This window comes from Papio anubis, chromosome X (genome assembly GCF_008728515.1).
Source record: "Papio anubis isolate 15944 chromosome X, Panubis1.0, whole genome shotgun sequence".
In the NCBI taxonomy this organism is placed as follows: domain Eukaryota; kingdom Metazoa; phylum Chordata; class Mammalia; order Primates; family Cercopithecidae; genus Papio; species Papio anubis.
The window spans coordinates 50,762,206-50,780,478 of NC_044996.1; the positions used below are offsets into that span (position 1 = coordinate 50,762,206).

The 18,273-nt window shown below is 44.3% G+C and overlaps 2 protein-coding genes across 2 annotated transcripts; one reads left to right on the forward strand and one right to left on the reverse strand.

The window, feature by feature from the left end:
- The first annotated feature begins 306 nt into the window (after positions 1–306).
- Positions 307–2,360, forward strand: TCEAL6 (transcription elongation factor A like 6). The gene is given in 4 exon segments (XM_009197960.1): positions 307–481; positions 1,046–1,118; positions 1,477–2,022; positions 2,024–2,360. Coding segments are annotated over 2 exon segments (552 nt in total). The 5' UTR covers positions 307–481; positions 1,046–1,118; positions 1,477–1,500; the 3' UTR covers positions 2,054–2,360.
- A 13,220-nt stretch (positions 2,361–15,580) lies between these two features.
- TCEAL2 (transcription elongation factor A like 2) lies at positions 15,581–17,647 on the reverse strand. The gene is made up of 3 exons (XM_003918015.3): positions 17,496–17,647; positions 16,851–16,924; positions 15,581–16,492 (listed from the first exon to the last, which is right to left on the reverse strand). The coding sequence occupies exon 3, from the start codon at positions 16,463–16,465 to the stop codon at positions 15,779–15,781; it is 687 nt and encodes a 228-aa protein (XP_003918064.2). The 5' UTR covers positions 16,466–16,492; positions 16,851–16,924; positions 17,496–17,647; the 3' UTR covers positions 15,581–15,778.
- Between the last annotated feature and the right edge of the window lie 626 nt (positions 17,648–18,273).

Sequence of the window (18,273 nt, forward strand, 5' to 3'; positions counted from 1 at the left end):
GTATTGAAAGTGAGCTGTGGAGTTCTCGGGCTGAGCGCTCTTGGCAAAGTCGAGTACCGTCTCTGATCAGCTGACACACCTGGCGATAATGGGCATCAGAGAGAGATGCCCTGTGAGGATGCTGTGAGCTGCGTCAGGTAAAGCACCTGGGGTCAGAAAGCCACCCCTCCTCTTCTTCCTGATGGCTCCCATTCCTTTGTTACACACACACTCTCCCACCTTCCGCAACTTCCCAGTCCCTCGGGATGGATGGTGAGGTGGGCGGGAAGGGGGTGGTGGTGGCCTAGCTCTGGTGACGCGGTGCTCACGTGAGTGACCAGGCGCCTACGTGGGCACCAGCCCCCGCGCCCGCCCGCCCGCCCTGCGGTCCGGTCCAGGCGCCCGCGCAGAATCAGCTGTCTGAGCTGCCCAGGCGGCGGGGGAGCAGCGAGCGGGCTTCCGCGAGCCCGAGGAGGCACAAGCCTGTCCTGGGTACCCGCAGGTCAGTGTGAAGGCAGGCGCTGCCGGCGGACACTGAGATAGGGGTGGAGGGAGCCGGTAGTAGGATTGGGGAGGGGGCGGAGAAGGGATCCTGTAGATTGGTAAGAAGGGGGATGCGGAGCGGGCCGGGGCGGGGGCAGGGAAGGGAGAACCCCCGAAGCGAGCCTGGCCCACCTTCTCGACGCCCCCTTGCACTGAGCCCTCCATCCATTTTAGTGCTGGAAAGGGGGGGGGGTAGCGACCCCGCAGTGCGACAGTGAAACGTAGACATATTCTGGAAATAATCCCCTTTCACAATCCTCTCCCATGTAAACATCTGACCTCCGCAAAAACGGGGTGGCGCTGAGACAGGTTGCCTCCGGGGGAAGGGCACTAAGAGACAAACGCAGTTTGGAAAGCATCCTGGTTTGGTGCCCGAGGCCTGGAAAGAAATGGCGGTTGGGGTGCGGGGAGGTAGGGGAGAAAAACATTGGGTGAGCAGGGCCTGGACTCAGGAAAGGGAACCGAGTCCCCTGTGAGCCCGCTGAGCGTGCAGTCCCTGCGCCTGTCTCCTGTCTGTCCGCAGGTCTGCGCGTCTGTTGTTCCCAGCGCTCTGAGAGGCCTGAAAAGAAGGAGCAACCTGTCCAGAATCCCCGCAGGTCCGTGAAAGCAGAGGGCTGCATGGACGGGGGCTCACAAGGGTTGAGAGTGTGGAGGGCCCGGCCAAGGCCGAATTGGGACCCCTGCCCATCCCCCCACCCACGTGAACACACACCTTACCAGGCTGAATCCGTTCAGAGAAGGAGGCAAGGCCTGCCAGGGAATGACTGGCTCACGTGTGTGGGAGGAGTGATGGGCTACCTGGCGGGCAGAAGGCCCTCTTGGAGGCTCGGCCAGCTTAGGGGAACCCTCACCAGGGGTGAGATGCAATTACTATTCAGACCTGCATTCCACCCCAGGCCCTCAGTCTCCCGTGTCTCCTCTTTGTCTCCTCTTCCCTTCACTGTCATCCCCCAGGACAGGAAAAAGAGAAATCTCGACATGGAAAAACCCTACAATAAAAATGAAGGAAACCTGGAAAACGAGGGAAAGCCAGAAGATGAAGTAGAGCCTGATGATGAAGGAAAGTCAGACGAGGAAGAAAAGCCGGACATGGAGGGGAAGACAGAATGCGAGGGAAAGAGAGAGAATGAGGGAGAGCCAGGTGATGAGGGACAACCGGAAGATGAGGGAAGCCAGGAAAAGCAGGGCAAGTCCGAAGGTGAGGGCAAGCCACAAGGCGAGGACAAGCCAGCCTCCCAGGCAAAGACAGAGAGCCAGCCACGGGCCGCCGAAAAGCGCCCGGCTGGAGATTATGTGCCCCGGAAAGCAAAAAGAAAAACGGACAGGGGGACAGACGATTCCCCCAAGGACTTTCAGGAGGACTTACAGGAAAGGCATCTGAGTAGTGAGGAGATGATGAGAGAAAGTGGAGATGTGTCAAGGGCTCAGGAGGAGCTAAGGAAAAAACAGAAAATGGGTGGTTTTCATTGGATGCAAAGAGATGTACAGGATCCATTCTCCCCAAGGGGACAACGGGGTGTCAGGGGAGTGAGGGGTGGAGGTAGGGGCCAAAGAGGCTTACACGATATCCCATACCTTTAATGCCTTTGGCCTTCCACTCTCACTACTCTGATGAGATTATTGCCAATCCTGCTTTCCCTGGTAGATATTTGCCAGGCCCAATGCTTTAACCTTAAGCTGATATTTTTGCTTTAGATGTCAATCTCGTTACCAGCAGCCTTTTGACCCAACTACAGCGCTCTATATTTTAGTAGAGGATTTTCACCCATGTGCATGGAAAAGATGTTCATGACACATTGTAAAAAATAAATAAATAAAGAACAGTTTGCAGAACCGCATATACAGTATCAGGCAATTTTTATAAAAATGTAAATGTTTGTATAATGCATTTCTGCACAAAGAAAACTTTTAAAGCGTGTACACTAAAAAGTAGGCAATGGTTATTCCTGAAGGGCAGCCAAGAATAGGTCTCACCTGTGTTCAAAAATGAGTCCTACCACCTCTTTTATGTACCTCCATGACATTCCTCTGCTGCTGTGCACATCCCTGTGTCTTCCCTAGGTGTAGCCAGGTCAGTGGGCACTGTTGCTGGATCCTCTATCATGTTCCTGGGTCCTCTAACATGAGTGCTGGGTCTGCACACATGTTCCTGGGTCCTCTATCATGCTATGGCACCCCAATGTGTGACTCTTTTACTTTGCTCACTCATCTCTATCTTTTCTTTACTAAAGGATATGGATTATATTTGTCATACTAAAAAATAAATAAAAGCTGAAAACATTACATAATAAGAAATTGAACTGTTTGGTGAACTTACAAAGGCAATAAAGACACAATTCCTGTTATCAGAACATAAGATGACAGGTAAAATTCATATTATGTCTGGGACTAAAAACTAAATGAATCAACCTGGAAATTCTAACAGATCTATTGCTGTAAGAGTCAATCTTGTCATTTGTAAAATAAGGATAATACTTACCTCACAGGACTACCTGGTGGATAAGATGAGGTATTGAGGATGTGAGCCGTGTTGTGGCCTGGTTCCCACCAGGTACTCAGGGGAGAAATGGCTCCTAAACTATTCCCCTACAGTAGTAGGAAAGTCAGTGGAATCAGACACATTGGAGGAGGGCTGAGGGAGTTCTCACCATGTCTAGGAATATTTCCAGGCAGCTAAGAAGTAGATGCCACTATCTCCTAGATACTGCCACGTCTGCTGGGCACTATGCCCTTTTTCCCAGGTCCTGCGCCCTTTACTGATAGAGGATTTATGGTGTCAAAGCCCTGTCATTTTCTCTGGAATCACTGGTAAGCAATGTCCACCAACTCATGACCCCCATAGAAATGGGTAAAGCCCTCTCTACACTTTATAGTTATAGTAACCAGGTACACATGGATATCACCTCGGTGCTGCTTGGGCCTCTTATTAATATCTTCCAAATTCTTTTTATGCCAAAATGATCATTTGTGTGTATTCCTGATTTGTTTGTTTTGCATACATAAATATTCTCCTCACAAAACTCAGATATTGCAGGCTAGGCCAGGAAAACATAACTGCATGATAGTGGTTGTGCTGTTCTCATGGGTTAATATCTTGTCTGCAGATGCTCTTTTCTCTGTTGAGTTCACTCTCAGGAAACTTGTCAGGTAACACTTCAGCAGTTGAGCAGACCCATCAATACATTTGAGTTTTAAATCCTTTGTAATGAACATGTTGTGGTCCATGAACCAGCTGCATAATCATCACCTGGAGAACTAATTAAAAATGCAGAATCTCAGGTCTTGCCTCAAACCTACTGAGTTAGAATCTTCATTTTAACAATATCCCAAGAAGATTCTTATGCACACTGAAGTTTGAGAAGCACCAGCTTAGAAAGAGACCCTTCAGGTTCCCCACTCCCACCTTTACATAAAATATGTGCCTAAAAATATAAATATGTGTGCTATATAAGACACACATCACAGATTATTAAATAAGCCTATGTTTTTCAAATTGAAGTTGTCCTTCCCCCATGAGAAGTAGATCTTGAAATCAATTCAATGGGTCAAGATAGGTAATTTTTAAAAAATGAAATAGGATAGAATAGAATTGAATACAGCCAAACAGAAAATATCAAATATCAAATAGCATTCTAACTAGAGTGAATATTTTTTGTGAACTTTGTTTCAGTTATGTATGTATGTATGTGTGTGCACCATGAGTTATGACGAAAATCAGTTTCTGACTGTGGGCTGCAGTAAAAAAAATGAGAAAGACTGCACTGGATTCTGCATCTCAAAACATGGCATGTCCATTTTATATTTGTATTTCTAGTGCCCAACACAAGTAACTGACAAGTAGTAAGCACTTAATAAAAATGTAAATAATAATGACTGAGTCTCCAAGTTTAGCCCCTGTCTACCTAAATAACTTTGGACAAATAAATTGTCTAACAGGGTTTACTTACACTCTCCAAAGTACTGAGGAGTAATGGGCTTTACAGGCTGTATAGGACCTACTATATATAGCAGAATATCAGCAGAGATATTAGTTCACTATATACAGTTAACAGTAAAAGCTTCCCTTACTAAAGAACACATATTCAGCAGCACCAAGGAGAGCTCCCGCACTGTAAGGGGTGAAACTTCTCAGTCCCTGGAAGACAGGCACTGCAAAGTGAAACTGAACAACTGTGGAATCTGTGTTATAAAAAGACCCAGCATTGGGCAAAGTGGCTCACGCCTGTAATCCCAGCACCTTCAAAGGCTGAGGTGGGTGGATCACCTGAGGTCAGGAGTTTGAGACCAGCTTGGCCAACATGGTGAAACCCCGTCTCTATTAAAACTATGAAAAAAAAATTAGCTGGGCGTGGTGGTGGGTGCCTGTAATCTCAGCTACTTTGGAGACTGAGGCAGGAGAATTGCTTGAACCCTGGAGGTGGAGGTTGCAGTGAGCCGAGATCGTGCCATTAAAACAAAACAAAACAAAACAAAACAAAACAAACAAACAAACAAAAAACCCAGTGGAGGGTTCTGTATATGCCACAGGAGCACAGCCTCACAAAGGAACAGAAGAAATGCCAGAGTGGGAAATCATGGGTGGTAAACTGCCCTAGATGGGTAGCAGTTAAGTACATACCTGCAGATGATCTTACTACACTTAGCTTGAAGGAATTAAGACCTTAGATTTTAGAGACAATATGTATTATACTGATTTTGTTCTTGGACTCCATATGGTTTCCTGTTTTAAGTGGTACCCAGAGCAAGAAAAAGATCTACAGTAGTTCCAGACTGTAGTGTGACCTTCTCTGATACTTCAACCTCATGACCCTGCAGATCCAATTGTATTGTGTCCGTGCTAGAAAGAGAGGCTCCATGGAGTTTTAGAAAGCCCCAATAGTAGAATTCAAGTATATGCCTCCAGGGTTTTTTGAGCAAAATCATTCCCTCTTGGCAACTAGTCTACATTTGAGAATCTGCTCCTGGCATGCTATCAAACCCAGTAGAGACATAACACCTGACCATGAGGTATTAATTTTCCATACTAACAAGCTACTTTTTTTTTTTTTTTTTTTTTGAGACGGAGTCTCGCTCTGTCGCCCCAGGCTGGAGTGCAGTGGCCGGATCTCAGCTCACTGCAAGCTCCGCCTCCTGGGTTCACGCCATTCTCCTGCCTCAGCCTCCCGAGTAGCTGGGACTACAGGCGCCCGCCACCGCACCCGGCTAGTTTTTTGTATTTTTAGTAGAGACGGGGTTTCACCGTGTTAGCCAGGATGGTCTCGATCTCCTGACCTCGTGATCCGCCCGTCTCGGCCTCCCAAAGTGCTGGGATTACAGGCTTGAGCCACCGCGCCCGGCCACTAACGAGCTACTCTTAATGAACGCATTGCTGTCTACTCTGTTGAATAATAAAGTTTTGTGTGGACATCAGCTTTCAACCATTAATTGCAAATGGCTTTACAAGATCAGACCAGAGTAAACCAAGAAGGCACAAGTAAATTTCATGTGCAGTTTGATCAGACTCATTGCCTCTCTCTCAACCAACATATATCATATATGGCATCTTGGTGAATTCTTCATCCTTGTGACCAGTTAGAAAAAGAGATATGAAACAATGTATCAATTCCTGGTTGTATCTTCTTGGTATATTGATAGTAGGTGCAAGTGGATGGCTGCCTCACTGTAGTCCCACTCGGGGATAACCCAGAATAGTAGAAAAAAGACCCTAGGATTTGACGTACGATTTTGGGTGAATCATATGGTTGTCCATTCTGTACAGAACGCTTAATGGTTGGAGGTATGAATCTACCCTGCCTCATGAGCAATGACTAAAAGATTGGTTGGTCAAGTACTTGAAGAGAATTAGTTGGACAATTAATGATGAGGAGGATTTTAGATGTCCTAGATATCTTGAGGAGGATTCAAAATTTCAGCCAGACTGAGTTCTCATTGGAAGTTCTGGGAGGAAATCTATGTCCAAGTTCTCTCATGTTGCTTTCAGAATTTGCTTCCTTGCAACTGTAGGAATGTGGTCCCCAATTTTTTTTTCTGGCTGTCAGCCAAGCCATTTTCAGCTCCTAGAGGCCATTTGCATTCCTTATGATGTGAACCCCTCCAATCTTCACTGTGTACCTGCACATTGATTCTTTCTAAAGCTTCTAATCTCTGATTTTTCTGTCTCTGACTCTAGACCCTCATCTAAAGGGATGATGTGATTAGGTTAGGCTCACCCAGATTGTCTCTGGATGTTATGATCAACTGATCTGGGAACCTAATTATATCTGTGAAATCTGTTTACAGTAACACATAGATTAGTATTGGATTGAGTAACTGGAGGAAGATATGTATAATACACTGTGGGCTGGTAACTTGTGGAAACCATCTTAGAATTCTGCCTACCATAGTCTGCCTTCAGGTCCCCAAAATTTATTTCCCTACCAAATGTAAAAATACAGTCAACTTCTCCCAAGATTCGCCAAAATCTCATCCCATTACAGCATGAGCTCAAAAGTAAACATGCCATCATCTAAATTATATAAACCAGATGTGGATGAGGATCTTGGGCATAATCCGTTAAGTAAAGCTCCTGAAGACATTTCATCCCATCTGCGGGTCTGTAAAACTGAGGAGACAAATTATTTGCCCATAAAATTCCCAACCTATGATGATGTGACAAGCACAGGATAACAGTTATAGACAAAAGCGGGTAAAAAAATGGAAGATAAAAAGAGATCACTGGCTCAAAAACTTCTTTGTTAGGTTTTAAGTCCTGGAAAAATCCTTTGTGGCACTCAACTTCACTCTCTGTTCACTTGGATGTGTCCTCTGGACTGTCAGGTCTGTGCTCTGAGCTCTTGGCTCTGCGATCTGAGTAATCCTTCCTTTTTCATTAGACGCAGCATGTGTTCTCAGCTGAGTAGTTTTATCAGATCATTTCTTATCAAGAGAAGTTTGGGGATCTCACAACCTTCTCCCATGTTGTACTCTATCACTTTCATTTAGAGTTGGCAGTGTTTATACTGATATAATTTTCTTTAAAATCTTGTGAGGTGAGTCTTGCATAAATTACACTAGGTTTTACTCCATTGAAGAAAATTCACATTGATAGATATTTTTGAGATCATCTTTCTCTATTTTTTTCTCTTGCTGAGGTAGCTGAGTGTGGCTGGTTTTAGGTCCTAAAGGCTATGCGCATTCCTTGCCACATTGTACCCTCCAGCTTTAAGGCAGCAGCAGCACATTAAAACCTTCTTAAGCTTTGAATCTCTGATTTCTCTGTCTCTGACCTGTAGACTCAGCCTCTCTAGTTTGATTGAGAGCATATTTGAGTCATACTTTCAATCTCTTGAAAATGGTCTTTGTGTGACTAAGTGCTCTGACTTTCTTATTTTTCTAACGTTTCAGAGAAAGACTGTAACAACTACATCCTCAGCTTTTTCTCTGTGTCATATTATCAGAAGGAATCTCTTAATTTTGTGTATTTTTCCATTTGGATAGGATGGGTATTTCCCCGTCCTCAAGTTTTAGTTCCTTTTTGTTTAACAGCTATTCTCTCAATATATCTCTCTTGTCACCTTTTGCTATAAGCAGCAGGAAGAAACCAGACTACACTTCAAAACATTGCTTGGAAATCGTCACAACTAAATGTCCCAATGCATCACTTGCAAGTTCGGCTTTCCACATAACTGTTGGAGACTATTTCTCTAATTTTCATGCCACTAAATATAAGGATATTTTCCCTCCAATTTCTAGTAACTTGCTCCTCGCATATTACCGGTCCCTCGCCAGCAGAATCTTTAAGGTATATATTTTTACTTACAGTTGGATAAACATCATCATGTTCCTCAAAATTCTCCCAGCCTCCATCAACTGCCAGTTTCCCCAGCCACTCTCATATATTTAGGCATTCACTACTTTCAGTACTAAAATTTTTATTAATATTCTCTTACTGTGTAACATATCACTTTAAATGTAGCAGCTTAAAACAATACCTACTTATTATCTGACAGTTCTATAGGTCAGAACTTTGGAATTCACCACTGAATTCCTTGATCAGGGTCTCACAAAGCTAAAATCAAGCTGTCAGCTAAACTGAGTTCATATTTGGGGGTCTTGACAAAAAATAAGGTACTACCAAGCTAATTCCTCCTGGCAAAGTTTAGTTTCTTGCACTTGTAAACTAAAAATAAAATCTCAATCCCCCCATTGACTGAACAGACCACTTCTTGGCCAAGGGGACTCCAGAGAAACCTTAAAAACTGAGTTCCTGGCTGTGAGAGGATGCTAGGTCAGACAAGTCTCATTATACCCCCTCCGTTTTACAGTTTAGACAAAACAACTGACCACCATTAATGTAAAAATATATATCATTAATGCTAATAGAACGGACTCTTTGTGGCAATAAGATATAAAAATTATAAACAGGACCTAAGGCCATGGCAGGTAAGGGTTAAGTCATGCATGCCTGGACTTAAAGAATAAACTATGTTTTAACTGCTACGAAGTTTTTCTTTTTGTCTGACAGCTACACAAGCACTGACCTTGAGATAAGCAATATTAACACAATTGTAGCTCACTACCAGACACTGACTAACTGACAACCTGTTTCACAAGCCATAACTACAGCTTTAATTGGACAAGAGACTGATTTCAGTAACTTTCTCCTGTTAGGAAGACCACTGACCATGGACTGGCTCTGGGCCAGTTTACAGAGGCCAGAACTTGAGGGCCTTCATGTCCCTGCTTTACCTTTCGACTTATAGAGACTAATTGTAATACATTTACATGTTAAGTTTCCACCCCAACATGAACGGGGTTCATATATAACATGCATGTTTATTCAATAGGCATGCATTAGGACTCACTGAATTATATTTATATCTCCTATAACCTGTTGAATATGTATGCTTAGCCAACCTATCCAGCGTAAATTCCTGTCTTACCCCTTCCTCCCTCAAAGTGCCTGTTTCCAGGTTCTGCCAGAGGCTATGCTTCCCAGACTGTCAGAATGGCCACCTTGAAGACTGTAACTCTTTATAAAAAATAAAATCTCCTTTCCAAATTTACAAATTCTGTCATTTTTAAGTCAGCATACTGTAGGTCTGAGGTCCCCAGTTAAGACAGAAATGGATCATCTTAATTCAAGTTGGGACTGACCTTATTTAAAGCTAGGCTTTAGATATTGTGAAAATAAGTTTATTTTCCATTCATCTTTATTTCTAGAGTATAACGTTACCTGGTACCAATGGAAATTCAAGGATGTATACCAGGAACCTTCCTCCCTTGGAACCTGAACTTCAATTTCTGTGTCCCAGCCTTTTAAAACTGCTGAAAACTTCACTGCTTCTCAGCCTAATATCCTCAACTTTCCTATCAACAAATGTCTCAAAGAAAAAAGTTACACCAAGTCTAGGTTTCATATATGTGGAATTATTTTGTCTTTAAAATTTTGGTCACACAAGTCTTCAATACTTTGTTAGCTCCCCAATGTTTTCAAACAGATTGTTTGAAACTGTTCAGCTTTCCTAGTAGATCTTCATGGGAGGGTTTGCTCTGAAACAAGGTGATCTACCATTGCTAAAAATGTTATTTTTCTTGTTCTCCTAATTATTAAGAACTTCTTCCATAGTAGATGCCCTCTGGTAATTATTTAATTGAGAAACAAATATTTTGGCACTCTGTCTACCTTGTGAACAGTTCGCGCACATACCTCTCCCCTAAATCTCCTCATCACTAATTTTCCAAGTTTGTTCTTTTCAAGTCCCTGAAAAGCCAGCCAACTCACATGCTATTGCTCATGAATCAGGCTGTCTCTCTTTCCATGCCAAGTGAACAAGTTATATCATTGAAATTTCTGCCCATTAGTAAGATTTCCCGCTGCTGCTGTCTTTCCTGAGTGAGATTGTAGTACAGCAGCCTTTCTCTTCCAGTGGGTTCCAGCATGCCATGCACATTCATCTATAAAACAGACCCATTCTTTTCTATTCTCTAGTTACAGGGAATGTTCCATTAGGCCACAAATGTAGGTTGATAGGGAGGTGGCCAAGCAGTAGGAGACAGTACCTTGCGAGTCTGAACTTCTTGCTTATGTAGTTTTCTTGTGCCTTTTAGTCATGTTTAAATTCAGTCAGTTACGTATAATTCTCATCTTAAAATAGAATTCTGCTGTGCATATCTAATTATGTAGTTTGATGAACTAAACAGTGGCTAGTTCATGATAATATTTCTAGGTGCATAGTTACTTGGAATAACATAGTCAGATGTTGGGGACCAGCCAGCACCCAGGAGTTACTTTCCAAATATAGAGCAGTTATTGGCTTATTTCCTCTACACAGCATCTCACAAGCTCCCCAATCTGATTATTTGTTATGATACAGTTTGAGGTCTCCAGAAATTAGCCTCAGTTCTGAGCCTTTAGCTAATAACTCCCAGAAGATTTTGGTATTTTATTTTCCCTCTGTGCCTCAGGCCTACTTCTGGTAATCTCACCTTTAGTAGCCATGGTGTATTGCACTACTCACTTTTGTGAGTAGTGCACAGAGTGCACAGTCACTCTGAAAAGTGTCTGTAGGTCCCACTGGGAAAGGTTTGATGTAAGATTCACAGTATACACCAGTGGCTGCAAGATCATTCCTTAGAGGTACCCTTTCTTCCCCTCAGTTGAGTAAGAAGTTTAGAAAACACACTACAGCATCTTGAGTTAGACTTTCTTGCAGACCTAGAGATTTTTTTCTGCCTGAATATGTCAAGCAGTATCCAGTAGGTGGCCCAATTATTTCATTTTAAAGAATGCTCTGATTAGCTATCACCACAAATCCCTGTGGACCAAAAATTCACTAATTACCATTCAAATCCTGTGGTTATTGTGGTAGGTCCACTCACCTTGTCTTAGATAATTAAGCCCTGTCACCTGACTTCCACTGCTCTGGGATTCCATAATTCACATTAAGATGAGGTAGGACAATTCTCTTGCAGCATTCTCCACCATCGTCTCCAGCCTACAAAGCACAGGCCCACAGAAATCTTCAAAGATGCTCTTGACCCTCTCACAAATGCATTTCTTAATGCCTCGGAGTATGTCTTCACAAATGCCACTATCCCATATATCACAGTTCTATTCCTTCTCTACTAGTGTCCTTACTTTATTGTAAAAGCGACTGCATTTGGAGCATTTAATTTGCAGCAGAACTGCAACACCACGAAGACCTAGCCTTGGTTCACAGCTATATCTACCCTAAGATGAGGGATTCCTTCAACCCTGCCTTAGAGGCTTTCTGGTGCTGTATATATGTTCTCTGTTGTATTTTTGTAACTTCCAATGTCCTCTTTTTTCCATGCATACTCTCTAGGGTTGTCAGATGAACACAGATGACTCCAGAAACATTTTGGTAATTATTTTTGTTTTAGTACTTAAGTAGCATAACCATTTGATTTCTCAAAGATTTGGATTTCACTTGCACTTCATTTCATGCCACCAGTGGTGTATGAGTTATCATCATACTACTACATACCACGTACTTGTGAACCTCTCCTATCGCCTTCTCCCTACTGTTCTCAACCCTATTGTCAGTAAGTTATTTTTTTCCCTCAGATTTACAAGGAACCCAATTCCTGGGGTGACTTTCTGTATCTGTTACTGTACCTGAAAAGTACATTACAGGAAACAGGGGGTATATTTGCAGTGGAAAATTTGAGGGCAGTTCTTAATAAAGGAGAATAGACAAAGGTATGGGAAGGGTATTAGAGAACAAAAGTGAGTAGTGCAATACACCATGGCTACTAAAGGTGAGATTACCAGAAGTAGGCCTGAGGCACAGAGGGAAAGAGGGGTACTTAAAAGTTGGAGGTGCAGAGCCTAGGAATCTTGGGAGAAGGGACTCCACCAGCATCTGACAACACTGCAGGGAACAAGTTGGGAAACAAATTTCCTGACTGCACTCACCACTGCTGGCTCCCAGAGGATGAGGGAGCCCTTTGATGTGGTCCATATAGGTCAGAGTCCCTTGGGAGACAGAGCAGGGTAAAGAAGAATGGAGAGTGAATTGGGATGGGAAGATGAGGAGATATCCACAAATGAGTGAGGGTCATGTTAATAGCACTTATTAGGAATTGTGCCTGCAGCTTTATGCATATGGTAAGGAGGAGGATAAAAAGCATATTATTTTGTGAGGGTGAACTCCAGCAGGGCTGAGACTTGCCTGAGCTTTCTATCAAAATAAGAAATGTGCCTGCGTGGCATTGACCCATGGTAAAGGCATAAAACATATTGATTAAGAGTGCTGTTTGATAATCATGGGTCTGAGGAATTTGGGATGATTTTTACCAGCCTGTTAGTTTTATTGATGACAGTGAGATTGATCATTTAAATCTAGTCTCAGTGAACCACATTGCCAAAGGCTCTGCTGTTGAGACTGGCTACATAGCAAGAATATGCTTACACAACCAGTAATGCACCAGAAACCTGGACTGAGACTCTATTTTGCGTTCTCTGGTTTCAAAGTATTTTATGCATACATTAATGGTTCATGATCTGAAAAGAGAAGTGCATCCTGCCAGGGCTATTATAAAGAGGGAAGATAATCAAAGCTCATACCTGGCCACTCCAGATCCCTTACTATTAGACAGCTTTTGACTATGATGTTTCCCCTTAATGCTGCTGCTATGTTGCATCCATTTTTTTTTTTTCCTCCAACGAACTGTAGATTTGCAATCATCACCATTTGGGGTCCCAAGAGACTTCTTTAGCAGTGGAACTGTTCAGCTGCCACAGTTATCATGGCATCTGGAGGAGGAAATACACTATACTATGATATGCTTTGACTTTGCCTTTGTTTATAGGTGTGGTTTGCTCTAAAGATACTTTCAGGTTCTATGCAATAAATATATTAAACCTTGAGTTTATGGATTTTTACTCTTAACCTTTGTTTTAGAACTTAGAAAAGCCTTCACCTTCCCCACCAAAAAAGAGACACTGTAAAATCTTTCTTTCTGCTTAACTTATGGTTTACAGTTAATATGATCGAGATCATAATGAATATATAAATCAGTGGTGATTAGCCTTTATTATGAATCAGAATCACCCAGGCAGCCTGCTTAAGATGGAAATTATAGAGCTCCACCTAGTGGATCTGACGTGGGGATTATAAATTCACATTTTTGGTGAAGTCTTAAGGTGATTCTGACATGTGACAAACTAGGATACTTTAAAAATGCATTAATAAATGAGATAAGGTTAAATTCGTGGTACAAACCCTTCTCCATGGTGTTCCTTTTAGAATTGCAAGTAAATGCTGCTAGAGATATAGAGTCCACAGTTATTTATGTAGACAGGGAATGATCTTGGACAAGAATTCTTGACTCAGGTATTATTATTTACAAATTTATCAAGAACCTATTACTTGTCAGGCACTGTGCTAGGCATTAGGGATACCAGGATAAAGAACAGGTTGTGCTTTGACAAGCAGAGTCCAATGTTCCTCAATTTTAGAAAACCTCACCCCACAGTCAGAAACATATTGTTCAAATATATATAACTGAAATACAAATTTCAGATAATAATATTAATCCTGCCTACCTGCCATATAATGTGATGTTTACTATCTGGTTCTGGTTGAATCTATTATATCCTATTTCATTTAAAAATATTGCAGGTCTTGACCTGCTGAATTTGTTTTAAACTCTGCAAATGTAGGAAGGTGAAACTTCAGTTTGACAAACACAGGTCCATTTAAAAGTATGTGATGTGCATCCTATGAAGCACATGTGTTTATCCTTCTAGGCACATGTATCATGAGAAGGTGGAATTGGGAAGACTGAGAGTTTCCTCATTAACCTTGCTTCTCAAACTTTAAGTTGTACAGGAATCACCTGCAGATCTTATTAAAACCAGAAAAGATTCTCATTCAGTAGGTCTGGGGTGAGGATCTGAGATTCTACATTTCTATCTTTCAGTTGATGCTGATGCAGCTAGTCCATGAACCACTATTTGAGTAGCATTGCTCTAAAAATTACAAATGTGGGTAGGGGTGTTAAACTGGTAAGGTGAGACCTGGAAGAACTTTCCTAGAAGAGAAATTCCTCTAAGGAAAGATGAGTCAAGCATACAAGTCACTGACAGATGAGAACAGATGAGTGTGTGTCACTCAAATTTTACCTCAGCCTTCTATCCCTGAATCTGGTGGAAAGATGGCTGTATGCAAACACTTCCAAACCAACAAGCATAGAAACAATTGTTTTACTAAAAATCTGAAATCCCCCAGGGACTGAAGTATCACTGAGGTGTTACCCTATTGGGCGAGTATAACTCTAAAGTGAGGAAAGGGACTTTATCCACATTTTCATAGGTGTCGTGGAATGGGGTCAGTAGGCTTGGCTCACTGGGGACTCCAGGGAAATCAACCGGACCTTGTTATCTTGAGAACTTCAGCCCATCAGCATCAATGGGAGCTTTAGGAGGGTGCAAGATTTATAAGAAGGAGCACAGTGCCCAGTGGACATGACATTGTCTAAGAGAGAATGGCACCCACCTTTCAGTTTCCTAGACTTATTCCTGGATACAGGTAAGATTTACCCTAGTTCTCTTCCAAGTGTCTGAGGGGGTATTTTTTCTGCTAGAGCAGGGGAGAAGGTAGATGCCAACCCAACACATATATTCTCTACCTCATCCAACCCACTCAGCAGTTCTGAAAAGCAAAGTATTATCTCCATTTGACAAACAACAAGACTGTCCATTAGAGCAATGGATCTATAATAACCCCAGGTTGACTTCTCCAGATGAGTCCCACAGGTAGGTAATGTGAATTTTACCTATCGTTTTAAGTTCTGACAACAAGAACTTTAAGTGTCTCTACTGAACTTCATAAGTTCACTGGACAGTTATTCTCTTTGTTTTTTACATACTGTGTTCTGATTTTTAAAAATATTTTATTATTTTTGTGAGAAAAGTAATTTGTGTTCTCTGGGAAAAGAAAGATTAGTAGAAAGAAAGAAAACAAAGAAATGAAATCACCTGCTAGCTCACAGCTCAGAAAACCACTGTTAACCTTTCATGTATTTAACAAAAACAGACAGATTCTGCAGATGATATTACAAGCTGCTTTATTTTTCCATGAATCATGACGTCTCTGAAATGTACAGGTGTGAAAATCTGCTACTGAAACATAGAGCAAGCAAGCACTGGCAGGTGGGTCAAAAGGCTACTGGTAGCAGGAGGAACAACTAAAGCAAAGTATTACCATAAGGTTAAAACATATGGCCTGATAAATGCCTGCCAGGGACACTACACGTAAGGAATGTCTTCAGTGTCCCTTCGTGGGGCCCTGCAGCCACCCCTGAATTCCCTTGGACCCCTAGGATAGAAGGGGTCCTGTAAATTTCTTTGCATCCACAAAAACGCCCCCAATTTCTGTTTGCTTTTTCTCCTTTTATCCTCCACCCTAGCCATGTTGTCAAATTCTCTTATCATGTCCTCATTGCTGAAATTCATATCATGTATGGCTTCCTTATATTGCTTGAGGTACTGAGCCAGCCCCTTGTTTGTTTTTCTTTTGGCTTTCCTGGGTATATCATCCTCAGCTGGGCGCTTTCCTTCAGACCTCCTTTCACTTTCTGGCTCTCCCTCACTCTCTGGCTCTCTTTCACTGTCTGGCTCTCGTTCCCCCTCTGCCCTTCCCCCTCTCTCTGGCTTTCCCTCTCTCTCTGATCCTCCCTCCATCTGTGACTTTCCCTTCCTCTCTGACTTTCCTTCTCCTTTTGCCTTTCCTGCACTCTCTGGCTTTTCTTTATCCTTTAACGGTTCCTCATCTCCTGTCTTGCCCTTGTTTTCTGTCTTTCTCTCGTTTTCTAACGTCTTGTCTTCCAGAGTACAAGCTACTTCTGGCTTTCCCTGGTCCGGTGGCTGTTCTTCATTTTCTGTCTTTCCTTGGTTCCAAAGCATTCCTTCATTTTCATTGAAGAATTTTTCCATGTCGAGATTTCCCCTCCTTTTCCTTTCCTGGGGGATGCGGGTTGAGGGAAGGGGAGACAAAGAGGAGACATGGGAGACTGAGGGCCTGGCGTGGAATGCAGGTCTGGATACTACTTGCATCTCACCCCTGGTAAGGGTTCCCCTAAGCTGACCGGACCTCCAAGAGGGCCTTCTGCCCACCACATAGCCTGCCACTCCTCCCACACACGTGAGCCAGCTGTTCCCTGACAGGCCCTGCCACCTTCTCTGCACTGGTTCAGCCTGGTAAGGTGTGTGTTCATGTGGGTGGGCGGAAGGGCAGGGGCCCCAATTCGGCCCTAGCTGGGTCCTTCACACTCTAAACCCTTGTGGGCCCCTGTCCATGCAGCCCCCTGCTTTCACGGACCTGCGGGGGATTCTGGACAGGTTGCTCCTCCTTTTCAGGCCTCTTAGAGCGCTGGGAACAACAGACGCGCAGACCTGCGGACAGATAGGAGACAGGGGCAGGGACTGCGCGCTCAGCGGACACACAGGGACTCGGTTCCCTTTCCTGAGTCCAGGCCCTGTTCACCCAACGTTTTTCTCCCCTACATCCCCCGCACCCCAGCCGCCATTTCTTTCCAGGCCTCGGGCACCAAACCAGGATGCTTTCCAAACTGCGTTTGTCTCTGTGTCCCCCTTCCCTGAGACAACCTGCCCCAGCGCCACCCCATTTTTGCGGAGATCAAGTGTTTCTATGGGCGTAGATTGTGAGAAGGGATTATTTCTAGAATATGTCTACGTTTCACTGTCGCACTGCGGAGTCGCTACCCCCACCCCTCATTTCTAGCACTAAAAATGGATGGATGACTCAGTGCACGGGGGCGTAGTGAAGGCGAGCCAGGCTCGCTTCGGGAGTTCTCCCTCCCCTGTCCCCACCCCGGTCCGCTCCGCAGGCATCCCCTTCCTCACCAATCTACAGGATTCCTTCTCCGCTCCCTCCCCAATCCTACTGCCAGCCCCCTCCACCCCTGTCCCAGGGGCCGCCGGCAGCGCCCGATTTCACACTGACCTGCGGGTACCCAGGACACGCCTGTGCTTCCTCCGGCTCGCGGAAGCCGGCTCGCTGCTCCCCAGCAGTCTGGGCAGCTCAGACAGCTTATTCTGCGCGGGCTCCGGGACCCGACCGCTGGGCTGGCTGGCGGGCTGGCGTGGGGGCTGGTGCCCACGTAGGCGTCCGACGGGTCACGTGAGCGCCGCATCACTGGAGCTCAGCCCAGCTGTTGCCCGACACACCTCACCTTGGAGCTCGGCCCCCCCTCTTGCCTGACATACCTCATCTTCCATCCCTGAGGGACCGGAGGCTGGGGACTGTCGGAGTCTCGGTGCGTTTGTGTAGCAAAGTGGGGTCGCGGAGAAGAGGAGGAGGGGTGGCTTTCTGACCCCAGGTGCTTTACCTGACGCAGCTCACAGCATCCTCGCAAGGCATCTCTCTCTGATGCCCATTATCGCCAGGTGTGACAGCTGATCAAAGAGGGTACCCGACTTTGCCAAGAGCGCTCAGCCCCAGAACTCCACAGCCCACTTTCAATACTGGCTCTGCCTGACTCCAGAGCCCGGGGTAGTGATGCCTGCCAGGAAGCTGAGCTGCCACCTTGAGTGGCGGTGTTCCTGGGGTTCTGTCCTGGGCCTCCTCTCTCCTCAGTCCTCAAGTTGTCTCTCCCTGTGTGATCTCATTCATTTCCAGAAAGCACCGATGACTCCCAGATCTACATCTCCAGGCTATTCCCTTCTCCGTGTCTCATATCAACTTTGCCAACTCTCTATTGGACATCACCGCCCGAGAGTCC